Consider the following 18,273-nt stretch of genomic DNA (forward strand, 5'->3'; position numbering starts at 1 on the left):
TGAAGTATTAGAAACAAGACTGTTGGAACTATTAGAACAACACATTTTTGATGCTGAAATTTAAAAACTGGAGATGTGTACAGAACGAACTAAATTCTTTCGATCACCTGCCCGTTCTCAACTTTTAGTTCTCCTCGCCTTCCACAGGTCTCCCAACCACTTCCATCACCACTGCCCCCATCACCTCACATTCTTCCTACCTATTGTCATGCTGGGGGGGGGGGCATCGGTCTTATTTGCTACAGTTTACTTTTTGTGAGCAAGTGCACATTAACAATGTGACGTGGTGGCTGTAATAGTTTTAGATTTACAGCAGGACCTTGAATAACATTTTATTCAATGTTGTTTCACTATGCTGATGAGATGCTGCAGGAACTTAACTCTTGTTTATATCAATTAGCCTATAGTAGAATTGATTTCATTATATGTATGTCATTTCACTTGAAGTCACAGAACCTATTGTCAATGTTAAGTGAGAACTTAACTGTAATTGTTTAATGTGAAATATGTAACATATGTGAATATGCTTAATATGCTCCTCTGGCTAATGATTAAATAGAAACTAATGTCTATTGCAAAAGAAAACAATTAGCAAATTCATGACCTTATGTATAACACTAGTTTAAATGTGATAGCTAAGTAAGATCTAGGAGTGCAATACAAATATTAGTAAGTCAAAATATCACCCAAATCGAGGTTGTGATAAGAATGTAAAGTATGAAAACATATATATCGGAAAACCCAGATAACTGAGTATAGTGAGAAGCAACAATGACTCAGGCTTTCAGTGAAGTAACATTTAATAAATGACTACTGTAAATAATACAATAGAAACAAAAGTCTAAGAATTGCTAAGTGTCTTATACTATGGAACTTGGCACTTTGGACATGACAATATACACAAAATTTCAAATTTACCCTTTCAAGGTATAGTTTTGTCTCTACAAGCTTTTCTTCCACCTAGTGTCTCAATTTCCCTATACATTCTTCAGGATTAATTCTGACAAATGCAACAAAGACAGATACTCAAAGCCCATCGTAAGATGGCTCTTAACCCTTCTGCAGGTGTCCCCTGAAACTCCCAGTGTGTCCTCTGCGTCCGTCAATCCAGTGGCCCTCCACACTGCCCTGCGCCAGGTCCAGCACAGTGCAGCCTGTTTCCGGTCATCCTGTCACTCTACGTCCTGTTCTTTGCAGCCTTGTGTTAATCAGACCCAATGGTTTCACTTTACGTGTCCACCTTCTGTGGGAAGACTACCCTGAATCTTCTTCTTCTCAGAACCCCTTCTCTCTTAACGTCAAATGGTCTTTTGACTGAGAACAGACTACCTTGCATGGTGGTCATCTGCCCATCTACATGGTAAACGACTTAGAGGTGGAAACTTCTTTTCCTGCTTTAATCTATGTGCCTCCAGTGCTTGCTCATTTACTCTTTCATCCTTCCTTCCGCAATTATATTTCTGAGAGTTAAAAAGGCTAATGCAGAAGGTGTCCTGTCCAATCTCCCACCCAACACACGCACAGTCCCTCCAATACACCTGGAAAGGGATCGCAGGATGGTACAGGGAATTATGTAATTTTAAAAACACAATGAAATAATGCCAGGTATTTTAAGTAATCCAATTCATTTCAACTTTTGATTTTTATTAAATACTTTGGAATTTGGGGGGGCGCATATAAAAGACCTAGGTTTAATTTCCACAATTTTAATTTAGTAAACAGAATGAAGTAAACTATTTTTCTGTTAGTCCTTTCACTTTGTACTTAGAACTAACAGAAAAGTAGTTCATTACGAATAGAAAAGATACACTGGTTTTTAAAAAGTCCTAATTTTCTGATAAATTTGACAATATATGAAATAGAAAATAAACATTTTTATTTCAAGGTTTTCAGAAATATAAAATATTCCATCATTCCTTTCAATTAATTAAATCTGCTGACATTATATAGCTATGATATTACAAATAATAACGATTAAAATCTTAGTAATTAACAAGAATGTTTAATCTGAATACAATATTTTATAAGCATAGTTTTCCAAAATTCAGAAAATTATTTAAAAAATCTCTAGTCTACTAGCACCTCCTAGTGGAAAGTTTAAAGGATACAATTCCAACCAATCGGAATTCCGAATAGTTATCACATTTAAAGCTGCTAAACCAATGGCAGTGTGAATCTTTGTGATATGTAAACATGCCTGAAAAAAGAAACATAATTCCATTAATGTGATTGATTTGAAAATCAGAGCGGTGAAAATATATGTGACATCTTATCTGAAGCAAAACAGTTCAGTAATCTGTTACAAACCCATCCTTCATGTTAAAATATACAATCTATATGTATAGAGACCATGCAGGTGTGCTTTACTGTTCAGTGGTACCCTGAATCAAGGGTGGAACCATGGAGTAAGAAGACAGAAACTCAGAAAATCAGTTGACTTTCTTCTACAAAAATATAGTTTCATAATTCATTAGCTATGATCAAAATTAATTTTAAGGATTTTGTGGAGATTTCAATTTTTCCATGTCATCTCTAATTCCCATTACCAGAAGTGTGATATATATAATATACACACATACATACACAAAGTATAGACAAATAAAGAATAACACTTAAAACTCTCCTCTGAAGAAAAACAACCAAAGTTAATGATCAGACAGATGTTTTCTCTAAATAAAATAAACCAAATTTAAATTTCAGAGGTTTAGTTTTATCTTAACAATTAATGAATTCATTTATTAAAATAACTTGTAATTTAATGAAAGAAGCTTCAGATATTAGTGTAGAAGAGCAAACTATAGATTTTTTAACTTTAAATGTTCTTTATTTCAATGTCAAATTTTCACGCATTTAGCTTATTCAGGAAAGAAGTGGATGCTCCCCTACAAATGCATACTTTCAAGTCTTTATGCATTTTGTGTAGGATTCCCAATAAAATAATGAACATTTTTTAATCATCAATTTGGTCAGTTTTTAAAGGAGAAATAACAGTCTTTAAAAAATTATTCAAGATTTATGATTGACAAAAACCTCTGTAAAACCATAGGGCGAAGTAAAAATAAGAGTAACTATTTGAATCTAACAATTACAAAGAAATATTGTTCGTAAAAATTAAATACTCACCATAGTCTGGATGAAAAATCTGGCGAATCAGAAGAAGGAACCATTCTTTAGTCAAGCCACCCATATCCAAACCAGCTTCCCCTACAAATGTAACTTTCAACTTCTTTTTCAAGTCTGCTCTTTTCCGGGTTAACTATTTAAAGAAATTATACGGTAGAGGAGAACAAATGGCAGAAAAGGGAAATTAACTTATTTTAATTCTGGGAAATGTGTTACGCAGTCAGAATCTTACTAGCAATGTCACAAAACACCCACCCACTCACCCACCCAATACACCTGCCAGACACTGCGTGAACTAGGTATTATGTTTGCTTATTGTTGTAGAGCAAGAAACAGAATTAGAGAGGTCAGGTACTGGCCCAAGGTTACTGCCTTCCAGGTTCGTATTGTCTCCTAGGTTTTAAGTTAGCAGTTTACAACATAAAGTAATTCATTTCCTTTTCTTTAAGCTGCCTTCAATACTAAACTTTAAAAATAATCATATAACTAAATCAGCCTTTATCTTGTAATAGCCATGTGCAGATCTGGCTGAAAACTGTACATGCACGAAACTCTATAATACATGTACATACAATGTATGCTTGACCCTAGACAGACCAATATACCCCGCAGATTAGACTTCTAATTTTATTAGATGAGTAACCTGAGGCTTGGAGAAGTTAAAATGACTTGTCACACACCCAGCCAGTAAAAAAAGTAGGTATGCAATCTAGGTTACATAGTCATACACATGAATTACTTAAAACTGTTCTATATAAAATCCCTTTTGGAAGATTAGCGGCAAACCATTAATGAACATATAAAAATGAGCATGAGACTTAATTGTAAATTCAGAACTGATTTTAATTATGGTATCAAAACATAGGGAAGCACACTTATTAGCATAAAGAAATAAAAGACAGCTTACTAAGATTTTAGACTTTATGTAGAGCTTTAATCAACTAGTATCACTTTGGAATAAATGATCTATACCTCGTCAAGAGAATCGCTAACCAGATGTGTCCTCCTCACTTTCATATTTAGGAACAACATATTCATATCAGGTCTCTGTCTTCGAGATACTTTATCCACCAGACTTTGCTAATTAAAAAAGAAAGGAAACATTTTCACTTTTATTTAAACTGTAATTTTATTTAAAACCTTTAGACACTAGTAAAAATCACATATTCTCCTCTATGCCATATCTCATATAAACAATTAAAAAAACTCAGTTATACAGGTTTTGACTTATGAAAATGCCTTATTATTTCATTTTGGAACAATGATAACCCAAAGGGAAGACAAAATGGGGACCGAAAATAATTCACTTTCTATAGAAAAGAGTGTTATATTTCAGTTTCCATGTGTCTCATCTCTTAAGTAGCAAGGTTTTCTGTTTAATAAATATAAAAATAGAGTACAAACACTTAAAACAAGGCTTATAGTTTGATGATAAATTTGGCTTAAGTTGTTTTAGATACAGAATTAATCCCAATCAGCATAATTAGTCTACTTTAGAAAGTAGTTTATCAGTATTTATTAGAAACAGTAATGATGTTCTCATATCCTTTGTCCTAATAATTCCATTTCTAGGAATTTTAAAGTTAGAAAATATTACACATACTTAGATGTTCATCATAGCATTACTATCAAAGCAAAACTTTAGAAATATCCTAAAGTTGTATCTCTGTAAAATATAGCTATCAAAAATGATGGTCATAAAAACTATGTACAATGAATAACATGGAAAATGTCTGAGGAAGACACAACTGAAAAAAAGCAGGGAACAAAATTGTGGATGTAATAATGAACTCTGTCACCCTTAAAAGATAATATAAATATTATCTATACTTTTTATTATTAATAGAAAATTTTTATTATCTATGATATTATCAATAATTGTGTTTGGGTAATGAAAACATGGGTGATTAAAAATTAATGTATTTTATGTTTTTTAAAAATATAAGCAATGAGTATGTAAAAAATAACACATTAAAAATATAAGAAATTGCCACTGATTGGTGTGGCTCAGTGGGTTGGGCGTTATCCTGCAAACTGAAAGTTTGCTGGTTTGATTTCCAGTCTGGGCACACACCTGGGTTGTGGGCCAGGTCCCTGGTTGGGGGGCATGCGAGACGCAAGGAATCGATGTTTCTCTTGCACATTGATGTTTCTCTCCCTCTCTTCCTCCCTCCCTTCCCATTTCTCTAAAAATAAATAAACAATATCTTTAAAAACAAAAATAAAAATATATGAGATATATACATATCCTTTATTATATAAAGTCTACATGCTTATGTACTTAATTTATCTAAATGTTTTTAGCCTATCTCATCTTCTTTGGTAGCAAAGAAAATGAATTATTGTGCAGATTAAAGATGATCATTTCAGACATTTTAAATATATGCAGTTAATTTGCATATATTTTAATTTGCATATCAGTAGATAACACTTTAGTATCCCAAGTCTATATATTTTTTTAAACTTTTTTTTATTGATTATGCCATTACATTTGTTCTATTCCCCCCTCTGTTCCCCTCTATCTCGCATACCCCTCCCCCACCATTTCCCCCTTTAGTTCATGAACATGTGTCTCAAATTCTTTAGATTCTGTATTTCCCCTACTATTCTTACCCTTCCCCCATCTATTTTCTATCTACTGTCTATGCTACTTATTTTCTGTACCTTCTCCCCCCTTCTCCTCCTCCCACTCCCCTGTTGCTAACCCTCCATGCGATCTTCATTTCTATGGTTCTGCTCCTGATCTAGCTGTCCTCTTAGTTTGCTTTTGTTTTAGGTGTGGTTGTTAATAACTGTGAGTTTGCTGTCCTTTCACTGTTTATGTTTTTTTAACTTCTTTTTCTTAGGTAAGTCCCTTTAACATTTCATATAATAAGGGCTTGGTGATGATGAACTCCTTGAATTTGGTCTTATCTGAGAAGCACTTTATCTGTCCTTCCATTCTAAATGAAAACTTTGCTGGATAGAGCAATCTTGGTTGTAGGTCTTTGGTTTTCATGACTTGAAATACCTCTTTCCAGCCCCTTCTTGCCTGTAAGGTCTCTTTTGAGAAATCCGCTGACAGCCTGATGGGAACTCCTTTGTAGGTGACTGTCCTCTTATCTCTTGCTGCTTCTAGGATTCTCTCCTTCATTTTAATCTTGGCTAATGTAATGATGATGTGCCTTGGTGTGTTTCTTCTTGGGTCCAACTTCTTTGGGACTCTTTGAGCTTCCTGGATTTCCTGGAAGTCTATTTCCTTTGCCAGAATGGGGAAGTTCTCTTTTATTACTTGTTCAAATAAGGTTTCCACTCATGACTCTTCCCCTTCTGGTACCCCTATAATTTGGATGTTGGAATGTTTAAGATGTCCTGGAGGTTCCTAAGCCTCTCCTCATTTTTTTGAATTCTTGCTTCTTCATTCTTTTCTGTTTGATCATTTTTTTCTTCCTTCTGATCCACTTCATTGATTTGAGTCCCAATCTCCTTTCCATTACTATTGGTTTCCTTTGCATTACCATTCATTTCAATTAGTTTAGCTTTCATATGTTTCTCTAATTTGTGGCTATAATCAACTAGTTCTGTGAAGATCCTGATCACCAGTGTTTTGAACTGTGCATCTGAAAGTTTGGCTATTTCCTCATCCCTTAGATTTATTGACTCTGGGGCTCTGAGTTGTTCTTGAGCCATTTTTGGTCTGTTCGTGCCGTTAAGAGGAGCAAAGCCTTAGTTGTTTACCAGGGTGGGGCCATCCAGGTCGCTGGTTTGTGACGCTGTGTGTAGGGGTGGGGTCAGGGAGGGAGCAATGGCGGTCCTTTCCACTAGCCCAGTCGGTTCCATCCCACCGCTTGCCCAAGCCTGTTTATCCAATTGGAATTGTACTCAAAATATATGCTCATTTAAATGTACAGCCCAGAGCTCTAACATAAAAAAGCTCATTCAGTCTGATACCTAGTAGGTAAAGGGCATAACGTGACCATGCTGTGCTGGAACCCGAGTGGCAGGCAGGGGTACTGGTGGCCCAGAGACCAAGTCCGTCTTGCTCTGTCACCTCCCCAAAGCCAGCCTGACCGCAGCCCCGGTTTCCATGTGACTCTGTGCACTTTGGTTTCCTAAGCAGCAATAAAATATCTTTTATCTTCTTTGGACATATTTCTCAGTTTTCCAAGATTATATATTTTATTACATCTTCTAATTTTGGGGTTGTTTCTATTTGGTTCTCATAAAACCAAGAAAACGTTCCAGTGGCTCGAGGGCTTTGCTCTTAAGGACACTCCTTGCCCTTACTCTAGTCTGCGCCCGTGAGTGTTCTGCTAGCTTCTGACGCCAGACCATGGGACCTACAAAGTGATGTCCAAGAGCTCCCAGCACTTTGGGTGCATGAAAGGCATTTACTCTTCCTCCTGTATTTATAACAGAATGAGAAGTTGATGAGGGATATCTTTTTCCTGTATCACAAGCCCTTTTTTGGGGAATATAATGTGAATTTTACTTTTAACATTTCTTAATTACACTACAAGTCACAAAACATTTAATTTATTCATTAAAGTATTTACTATATTGCTCATAGTCAGCATAAATATGCTTATGTAGCTGGCTTACCCTTGCGATGCTTATCATCTGTTGTTCTGAGTCTCTCTGAATAATGATTTTTTTTGCAGCTATAGAAATAACGAATGGGTACTGACAGAAGGAAAACCTGCCCAACAAGTGAAAACAGAAAAAGCAGAATTGCGTATTTTTAGCAAAATTATACTAAGGGAACCTAAGGTACCCCTTCTAACAATATCAAACATTACTTTTGAATTGTGTCTTACCATGTATGAAATGAGCTTATATACATCATTTCTTTTAATACCACAACCCTGTGAAATATGCACCATTAACAGGTGTGCAGTACCTTTATTTTCTAGAGGAGGCTACATCTAATGTTCTGAACTATCTGCTAATAACTCATATTGTTTATAAAAATAATTTCCTTTCTTGTCTGGTCACCTGTGCGTCACTACCTGTGAAAGATATGGCCAGCACCAGAACCAAGAGGCCGAAATGTTGGTGAGGGAGGATTAGAATGGAAAGTTCAAGTACAGAAATCAATGGAAGAATCCATTATTATATGAATATTTCTGATGTGTGAGCTTCAAAAATGAGGAAATCTTACAAGGACTACAGAAAGCAAAGAAATAAATTTAAACCAATAAATAAAAGTCAGGGAGCCCTGGCTGGTGTAGCTCAGTGGATTGAGCACAGGCTTTGAACCAAAGGGTTGCTGGTTCAATTTCCAGTCAGGGCACATGCCTGGGTTGCAGGCCAGGTCCCCAGTGGAGACCAAAGGAGAGGCAACCACACATTGCTGTTTCTCTCCCATTCTCCTTCCCTTCCCCTCTCTCTAAAAATAAATAAATAAAATCTTTTAAAAATATAAAAGTCAGGGAGAAGTATGTTGCTGTTAGTACTACACTTAATGGTGTAGTAAATATGCAATGAGATGTGTTTGTAAAGATACAATACTATGATCAAAGGTTGCCTAAGACTATATGGCACCTGAGGCTATTTTTGTGCTACTATGGACCAGAGGTTGTATAGTCCAAAGAGCCAAAATTACTTACTGTGTACTACTTTACAGAAAAAGTTTGTTAATCCCTGCCCTGGACATTAGCATATAGAAGAAGAAGCCTTAAGAAACTGCATATTAACAAAGTACCTTGCCTTTCCTAAGAGGATGTTATTAATCAAACCAAAACCAAATTAACATGCACATGAATTCAAAATGTAACAGAAAAAGAAAATGCTTTAACAAATACAGTATTTCAAGGCTGAATATTTAAACTGTAAGTTCACATGTAAAGGTATGGCTATATTTAAATTTATTTATACAAACTCAAAGCCCAGGCATTATTTTAAATAGTATTTCATTTAGGTGAGTAATCAGATGCGCATCTGTACCTGTGAGAGTTCCCGAAGCTCTGCCAGGTGTGGTACTCCTCCATGAGATCAATGTGATCCAGTGTAGAATTATAGAAATCAGTATAAGGAATAAGGGGAGGCTGAACCAGACTGTTTGCAGTATCTGTAAAGGTAAATTCTAGCATAATGATCTTTTCCAACATGCGCAGGAGTCACTCTAATAATGAGAACATTTTAATGTCTGTCTACCCGGTACCTTTTATCTACTCCTATTTTAAGCTACTGTAGCTCCAAATAGAAAAGGCAGTTTTATAATTGTGGTCAAAATGAGGGCAACAATTTCTTGTTTTGTCCCACAGAACTTGTGGTGGGGATGATGACAGTGAAGTAAAGGGAATGCGCAGGTGGCTCTGGTCCTTCCGTCCCCCGTCCGTGTGTTCTCCCCTCAGGACCCCCCAGGAATTCATGGAAGTTCTTGTCTCCCACTACTTAGCAGGTTATATGCAGTTGACAACCACAGCCCAGAATACTGCCCAATAAAAAATGTAAAGCTTTTTCATGCTTATTAATTAACCATGAACTCCTCTATCAAAATAAATTACAACTCTTCTCATCAAAGAAATGGCTTAAAATGTAAAAATGCCTCTATAGTACTTTGAGTTCTTACTGGAAATGTCTCTAATATTTAACAAAAGAAAAGAAAAGAGGATAGAATAAAACCTACTAAGTAAAGCCAACACTTTAGATGCTGATGGGATCCACCAGGAACATTTTGTTATAGGTGGAAATTCTTCAGGCTTTGCAGGAAACAGCCGTAAAGAAATAAATTGCAGCAATCTTTCAACCAATTGTTTGAATCTCTTCTGGGATAATCTGGTAAAGATTTTGAAATGATTCCAGTCAAAATTCACATTGTCTATTTTGGCAACATATTCATTAGGTAGTCAACTGCATTCTATACGCATCAACTTTTAGAATATTCCCCCTAATCCTATTTCTTAAAATGCCAAACATTTGAAAAGATGGAAAATCTTACCTGGAATATTGTTTCTTAACTGAATACTAGATAAACATTAACATCACTATAAAGTTAGTATAAAACATTCCTCTTTTAAGGCTTTCTACATTCAGTCAACCCTATCATTTGCAGACTCTGTGTTTGCAAATTCGCCTACTTGCTAAAATTAATTGTAACCCCCAAATCAGTAACTGTGGCACTTTTGTGGCCATTTGTGGATGTGCAAACAGTGCCAGGAAGTTGTAGTTGCCCAACGGGCACATTCCCCGCTGAACTTGAAGGAGGCAGCGCTCATGTTGTATGCAAGTGGCCTGTATGCAATCCACTTAGCGTGTGTTTTTTCTTTCTTAGAATCATGTTTTCAATTTTTGTGCTTTTCCTTCGTGATTTTATTGTTTTAAAATGGTGCCCAAAAGCAGTGCCAAAGTTTTGTCTAGTCTTCCTAAGTCTAAGAAGTTTGTCATACGCTACCCAGAAAATATAGTTTATTAGATAAAATTCATTCAGATATGAGCTGTAGTGCTGCTGGCTATAAATTCAGTGTTAATGAAACAAGAACTTATATTAAATAAGGTGTCTTTCAATAGAAATACAAATAAAGCAAGGTTTTGTATTAGTTGATGAAAATGGTGACTGAAAGCTCACAGGGGCCACACCCTCATTTCCTTTAGGAGCAAGTTTAGTATTCGCTACTTCCCTGTTTGCAGTAATTTTACAGAACATACCGTTGTGAATAATGAAAACTGACTGCATTTTTAAATTAAAATTTGAAAATATTTTGCCTCTTTAACTTTTACCAGTTGTGGAGAAAAGTAATTGTTAATGTGAGTATAGTTCTATGATAAAAGTACAAATACCTTTATAAATTGATATTGATAGCTAACCGACACCTTACAATGATGCTTTGGGGAAGGAAAAGGCCCCATGTGGTAATTCTTATTGATATGCAGTGAGGAAATATGAACAAAAATTAAAATACTAATGTCTGAATGAATGCAGTCACCATCACTGAGATACACGAAAAACCAGTGACAGGAATGTGCAAAAGCAAAAGCAGCGGACGGAAAGCTCACGAAGATCTTGCACAAGCAAAATGGTTACTTCCGTTAGAAACAGGTTTTTAACTGGCCTCTACATAGTACTAAAATGTAAGTACTGATAAGTGCCCTTTGAGGCACTGTGAAGTAGGAGTATCACTTCTAAAGACCGAACACATTTCATATATTTTACTAACATCAAACTTAAAACTTGTAAGATTATAAAAGTTCTTAATACAATAGGATGATTTACTTTTTAAACCAGTGGACTAAGAAATGATGGTCCGCTTCCACTAAGGCAGCTATCTGTCGTAGCAAGTGAGCATAGATGACATACGTAGATGTGTTATTAAACTGAGGATTCTGAAAAAGATATTAAAGATAACTGTGTTAAAGTTTTGTTAGCACGTGAAGGAAAAACACTGAATTTAATGAGCTAGGTGAAATCCTTTAAAACAGTCATCTATTTGTTTCGTTATTTAACTACCCACAGAGACCGGGATGCCCACTGTGGTAGAGCAGGAAGAGCATGGGCTTGGGCAGTAAGACAGATGGGGGTCTGGGAGAGCGGAGCTAACGGCCAGCATCCAGTATGCAAACTCTTGAGCTGCAGGTTGTTTTCGGGCACTCACTATATCTCCACACATACCTGTTTTTTTTTTTTCTAATTTTGTCTTTCTCCTCCTATTTGCCCTCCTTACGTCTCTCAGCTACCTCTTGTCTATTTCCCCTCCCCTGCACTTTATTTTTTCCTCTCTCCCTCCTTCTTTATCCCTGTCCTGCATGTTTCCTTTTATTGGACACAATATTGAACTAAACACTATATCTTACTTAGTATTTTTTCTTTAAATGAGGTAATAATGTATAATGAATATCTTTTGTAAATTATAAAGAATGACACAAATGTAGTATGTTAGTTATGATAATAATATAATCCTTTTTTAAAAAGACAGAACTAAACAGTGCTTTTCATTTGTGTAGATCTTAACTTATTTTTTCTATCTATGAATCTGTAGCTCTCAAAAAAAAAGTTCATCACGTTTGCTTTCACAAATATAAACAACCATTTTGATTTTTCCATTCATATTCTAACTTAAGCATTTGGTGAAAATACATAGCAAATATTCAACACAAGAAAGTTTTGGAGCCCACTGATGCTAATCACAAGAAAGGAGACTGATTGGAAGAGGAAGATAACACTTCCGCCCTGTGTGCTCCTGAACACGACAGCAGTGAGGCAAGAGGTCATCTGTTTATCTATTGTAGCTTTAATTCTCTGGTTACAAGTCACTAGAACCTAAAAAGTATCAGTAATGTTGCTCAAAAAATACTTAATATTTGATATCGTTTCACTTACACATGCATAGATTGAGATCTGAACAACGAAATTTTTGCTTCTTACCTGTAAAAGTATAAAATATGCTCTAAGATCATCTTTTGTTCGTGGACTGAAAAAGAAGCACAATTGATTAGAGGTTACAGTATATAATAAAAATGATCAAGAAATGTTTCTGTGAGAATTGAATTGATAAAAGGCAAAAACTAGACATAAATTAGTATGTATTGCTATTGAGACAGTAACATATCCATAATATGCTGAGAATACAGGTCCCTTTGTGCCTACTTTAGGCTGGTTCTGAAGATACCTAAAAACCGAGTAGACTATTACATTTTATGAGGTAAATATCATGACTAACTCTGGAAACGGTTAAGAGTCTGAAAAATAATGAACAATTCTAGAATACTTATGATTTTGTTTTAACGAAGGGTAACAGAGATCTCAAAAATATCTGTGCACTGGAAGAAGAAATATGCGTGTTTATAGGTTTATTACTGAAGTGGCAGATGTAGAAAGGCCTGCAAACCAAGTCGCCCTTTGAATATGTCTAGTGTGTTTCTAAGGTGGATCCCAGGTGAGGGCCCATGCCTGGGTTGCGGGTTCGGTCCCCAGTTTGGGTGCTTGTGAGAGGCAACTGGTTGATGTTTCTCTCTCACTTTGATGCTTCTCCCCCTCTTTTTCTCCCTCCCTTTACCTCTCTCTAAAAATAGAGATTGGAAAATTTTTTTGAAAATCATATTTTGAATACTTCTGAAAAATACCTACATTTTGATTTTTCCACGTCAATTTGGATTTTCACATTTTCACACCTGATCTACGTTTTGTTATTCCCAAAGCTGATGAGTATTACTCGCCCTCTCTAGAGCTATTACACACACTTGCAATATTTGGAGGTAACTTCTTGGATTACAGATGGTCACCTGTACAATAAATAACCAGATGCAATTCATGATCCTTGATTGGATCCTGGATTGAAAAATAAAACCCAGATAATAAAGAACAGTGTTACGAAAATGGAGGAAATGGCAATGTGGACTACATTTTAAAGAGTATTATTAACTGAATATTCAATGTGTTTGGTGTGATACGATATGATGGTTGCAGAAAAAAATGTTACTAGGAAACACGTGCTGAAGTAATTAGGGATGAAGTGAGTTATGACATCTTTTATTTACTTTTTAAAAATTACACACAGAGGGAGGGAAAGCAAAATTAACAACTAGTGAATCCAGGTGAAGGGTGAATGGACTTCATTTTCTTTAACTTTTCTGTAGTTCGAAATTTTTCAATATTAAATGTTGGGGGAAAAAATGGTTCACCTCCAAGTATCTCCTTGAATTCCCCTTAAGAAAATAAAATGACCAAGTATTGACCTACTTTTCTTTTATAGTTATAAAACAAATATGAAAACATAAATCACTGTCCAAAATATACTAGATGACCTTTACAAAACATAAAGCTGCAATGTAAGGATTTACATAATCTGAAATATAAATATATGTTACATATATTAAAATTAGAAAAAATACATATGTATTTCAATATCTAAACATTTTAAATTAGTAATATTTCTTTGTGGAAGAATTACCTGAACTGCATGATGATTTAAATTATTTAAGTTTAAACCAAGTCTAAACTATTTCTGTCCATAACAGTCTACATAATGTCCAGACTATTGTCCACTTTCTCAATGGAACTGATGTTTTGTTTTAGAAGTGATATTTGCAAATATATTAAAAAGCTCAAGGCAATTCATAAAGATTAAAACTCCCAGTGATCGGAGAGTCTTACTTTTTTCCATTTAGTAGCTGTGCCTTTACAATTTCCAATTTTCTGGTCCATGCACTAGTATTTCAGGACAGAACACAACTCTGGGTATAGAATTGTGCTTAAGATCACAGGCTCTTTGCCAAGCTAACTAGGTTCTAATCCTAACTGAGGCACTTAGTGGGTTAACTTTGGCAGTTTTAACTTAACTTCTCTAGAAACTAAGTTTTCTCAAGTGTAAAATGAAAATAATCATATTTCCTACTTTACAGTACTGTAGTAAAGATTCAATGAGAAATACATGTAAAATTGTTAGGAAGGTGCCTAACCCATACTAGTTCAATAAACTAGATCTTGTTGTTATAAATAAATCCAAAACAGAACAAGATTTTTAGGTAAAGGCTACATGCTCCTCTGATACACAAGTCACATTAAATTATCATTTTCCTCTGTCTGGGACGCTTTTGAAGAGCAGAGAAAGGAAGTGTTGTGGGTTTCCCCGTTAGAGGGGCCCGAGAGCCGAGGGCGGACTTCCTCATTCTAAGAATTCTCTCTAAATTTCTCTCTTCATTTTTATTTGTTCAACCAGAAATATAAAATTCAAGGAAGATGCAAATATATTACTGGAATGATAAATTAGGAAAAATACTGTTTAAGTTAAAAAAAATCACATGAAATTTTATGTTATGATTTCAATTATTTTAAAAGATGACTAGACAAAATCTGCAAAATATAAACATTTTTTCTTTTTTTTACACTACTCTGACTTTTTAACATTTTCTGTAATCTGGCATTTCTTTGAAAATCTGAACAATGTTATTAAAATATATAGGGTACAGTTGACATTATTCTAGTTCATTAATATTTTTAAACTAGCTTAAAATAAATATTTGAATTATAATTTAATGGTATTCATATGGCTTTAATAGAAGCTATTATTTAAATTATAGTGCTGTTTAATATCAATGTAAATAATATGTACTTTCAAAAATATATTTTTTGTTTTCTACACATTCACAGTTCAAAAGATGATCAGTTGCATTGCCCATTATTCCTGGTAAGATGACTCAATATTTAGTTCCAAAAAAAAAATCTCAGTAGCTAAACTTACACTTCCTTATATTAGAAACAAAAAAATTTGCTCTGGCCCTGACCAGTGGCTCAGGAGCGCCGTCCCACACACCGAAAGGCGGTGTGTTTGATCCCAGGTCACGGTGTAGCTGGGAGGCACTCACTGGTATTTCTCTCTCATGTTGATGTTTCTCTTTCTCTCTCTTTTTCTCTCTCTCCTTTCCTGTCTCTAAAATCAGTAAACATATCCTCAGGTGAGGATTTTTTTTTAAAAAGAGAAAAAAAATCTTGCTCCATCAGGAAGTCCAAGGTTAAACTGAATGCCCATGTTACTTCGCCCTGGGTTACATGTGACTACCCACGCCTTATCTGTGTAACACATGTCTGTACGCAACAGATTTTATGCACAATTTTAAAGGGCTCAGAGAGCCTCTGAAGTGCACCTATGGATTCTCCTGAGAAGTCACAAATCGCAAGTTAAAAAACTGTAAAACATGGTTTATAACTTCTTTCTCATCTACGTTTTTATTACAACTAAAATTGACTCAGAATAAAATACACGTATATGTATTAAAACATGCACAAGATGTGTAAATTAACCATTTATATCAACTAGCTAAAATTACCCTTTCCATTCTCGTAACAGGCTGTTAATGATCCCCTTTAATACTGTCTTCTGAATGTCTTGAGGCTGTAGGCAAAAGAAAATCATAAGATAATCAGGATTAACTACTTGTGTGACTTCTTAAAGACTGGTTATCCATTCACCTATTGAAGGAGATCTGGGTTGCTTCGAATTTTTGGCAGTTTTGAATAAGGCTGCTATAAAATTTGTGTGCAGGTTTTTGATGGACCTAAGTTTTCATATCATTTGGGTAAATAACTAGGGTGTGACTGGTGGGTCATATTGTAAACCTATGTTTAGCTGTGTAAAAAGTGAAAACACAACTCACGGAAATTTGTGGGGTACAGCAAACACAGTGAACAAATATTTTAGAAAAAATATCTAAAATCAACAATTTAAGCTTTCAACTGTAGGAAATTAAAACAAAACAAGAGAGCAAATCCAAATTAAGCAGAAGAAAATACATAATAAAGGTTAGAGCAGAAATCAATAAAATTGAAAACAGAAAACTGATAGGGAAAAATCAATGAAACCAAATGCTGGTTTTTGGAAAAGGTTAATAAAGTTGATAAACCTGCAGCCAGGCTAATCAATAAAGGAAGATAAAAGACAATAATTACTAATATCATAAATGAAAGTGGGATCATTGCTACTGATCCCATGGATATTAAAAGAGTAATAAAGGACGATTATGCACAACTCTATGCCCGCAATTTGAAAACCTAGATAAAATGGACCAAGTCTTTGGTAGATACAATCTCCCAAAACTGACACAGAGAGCAGATAATTTGAATAGGACTATATCCATAAAAGGAACAAAATCAGTAATGAATAACCTTCCAAAACAGAAAATATTAGGCCCAAGAGATTTTACTGGTGGGTTCTACTGCAAATTTAAGAAAAGAAGGATACCAATTCTTTATAATTTCTTCCAAAAGACAGAAGCAGAAAGAATATTTCCTAACTCATTCTACATGGTCAACACTATCCTAACAACAATCCAAAGATACTATTACAAGAAACAAATTACAGATCAGTATCTGTCCTGAACACAGATGTAAAAATCCTCAACAAAACATTAGTAAATCAAATCCAACAATGTATAAAAAGAACTATACACCATGACCAAGTGGAATTTATTCCATGTATGCAAGGCTGGCTGGCTCAACATTTGACAATAACTAATGTAATTCAACACATCAATAGGGCAAAGAAGAATAATCACATAATCATATCAATAAATGCATAAGTATTTAACAAAATCTAAAGCCCATTCATGATAAAGAAAAAGTTCATGATAAGAAATTACTGGGGAATTTCCTAAATATGATTTTAAAAATCTACAAAAAAATGACAGCCAACGTTGTTTTAATGGTAAAAACTAGATGTGTTCATCTTGTATTTTCCCTCAGTCCTGGAATGAGCCACTTCTCTAGGGAGCCCTTATTACTTTCTGTGAGGAATGGTGTTTAGAAATCATGGATGCTCAAGTGCTCATTGCTACTGGGTGTTACTGCTTCTAGGCCCTTTCGGTGAACAGGGTCAGAAAATAAACACACACACTCTTGAATGTCCATTTACTAAAATCCCATCATTATAATGCCTTAATACTAAAAACTAAGAAAAACTGAAGATCTATTTACAGATTTTTAAAAATCTTTAGACTGAAGCTATATAAAGTACTACTGTGTATAAAAGTTACTTGACTTAGTTTTTTTTTTTTTTTAAGTGTGGTTATAGTACTCATGTGAAGTATAGGTAGGATTTTTTCTGTTTGTATGCCATGTTTCCCTCATGTTGTAGATTTTTAGTTTTGTAGTGCCCATAAAACATTAACATCATTCCAAGTCAGAAGTCAGAGAAGCATCCCAGGAGTAGAACTTTTCGGAGACAAGTACGCACATGCTAAGTGTTAGCAGTACCGCCGTCAAGCAGTTTTCCAAAGTGATCACTCTAGTTTATACCAACATAATCAGGCCACAAAAGTTCTAGTTGCTGTACAATATTGCCAATTCTGGTAAGGTTCTTTTTTTCCCCCTTGGTTAAAAAATATGTTTGATTGATTATGCTATAACAGTTGTTCCAATTTTTTTCTCCTCCACCCTGGACCCCTTACCCTCCAGCACGCCCCCCAATCCCCCCGCCTAGTTCATGTCCATGGGTTGTACATATAAGTTCTTTGGCTTCTCTATTTCATATACCATTCTTAACTTCCCCCTGTCTATTTTATGCCTACCAATTATGCTTCTTATTTCCTGTACCTTTTCCCTCATTCTCCCTGCTTCCCCTCCCCAGTGATAACCCTCCATGTGGTCTCCATTTCTCTGATTCTGTTCCTGTTCTAGTTGTGTGCTTAGTTTCAGTTTTTGTTTTTTTGGTTTAGTTGTTGATAATTATGTTTGTTGTC

General features: G+C 35.0%; 1 protein-coding gene across 2 annotated transcripts in view; it reads right to left on the reverse strand.

Annotated features, from left to right (window-relative positions):
- The window catches only part of HECTD2 (HECT domain E3 ubiquitin protein ligase 2), a 63,957-nt gene that overhangs the window by 12,586 nt on the left and 33,098 nt on the right, over positions 1–18,273 (reverse strand). For both annotated transcript variants that reach the window (XM_037156649.2, XM_053664022.1), the window contains exons 6-14: positions 15,868–15,932; positions 12,467–12,512; positions 11,318–11,427; positions 9,734–9,882; positions 9,049–9,172; positions 7,705–7,801; positions 4,096–4,203; positions 3,124–3,256; positions 2,109–2,197 (exon numbers count right to left, since the gene is read on the reverse strand). In XM_037156649.2, coding sequence (XP_037012544.2) covers positions 2,109–2,197; positions 3,124–3,256; positions 4,096–4,203; positions 7,705–7,801; positions 9,049–9,172; positions 9,734–9,882; positions 11,318–11,427; positions 12,467–12,512; positions 15,868–15,932 — 921 coding nt within the window. The remainder of the gene's footprint in view (positions 1–2,108; positions 2,198–3,123; positions 3,257–4,095; positions 4,204–7,704; positions 7,802–9,048; positions 9,173–9,733; positions 9,883–11,317; positions 11,428–12,466; positions 12,513–15,867; positions 15,933–18,273) is intronic.

This window comes from Artibeus jamaicensis, unplaced genomic scaffold (genome assembly GCF_021234435.1).
Source record: "Artibeus jamaicensis isolate MK-2021 breed Jamaican fruit bat unplaced genomic scaffold, CSHL_Jam_final contig_332, whole genome shotgun sequence".
In the NCBI taxonomy this organism is placed as follows: Eukaryota; Metazoa; Chordata; class Mammalia; order Chiroptera; family Phyllostomidae; genus Artibeus; species Artibeus jamaicensis.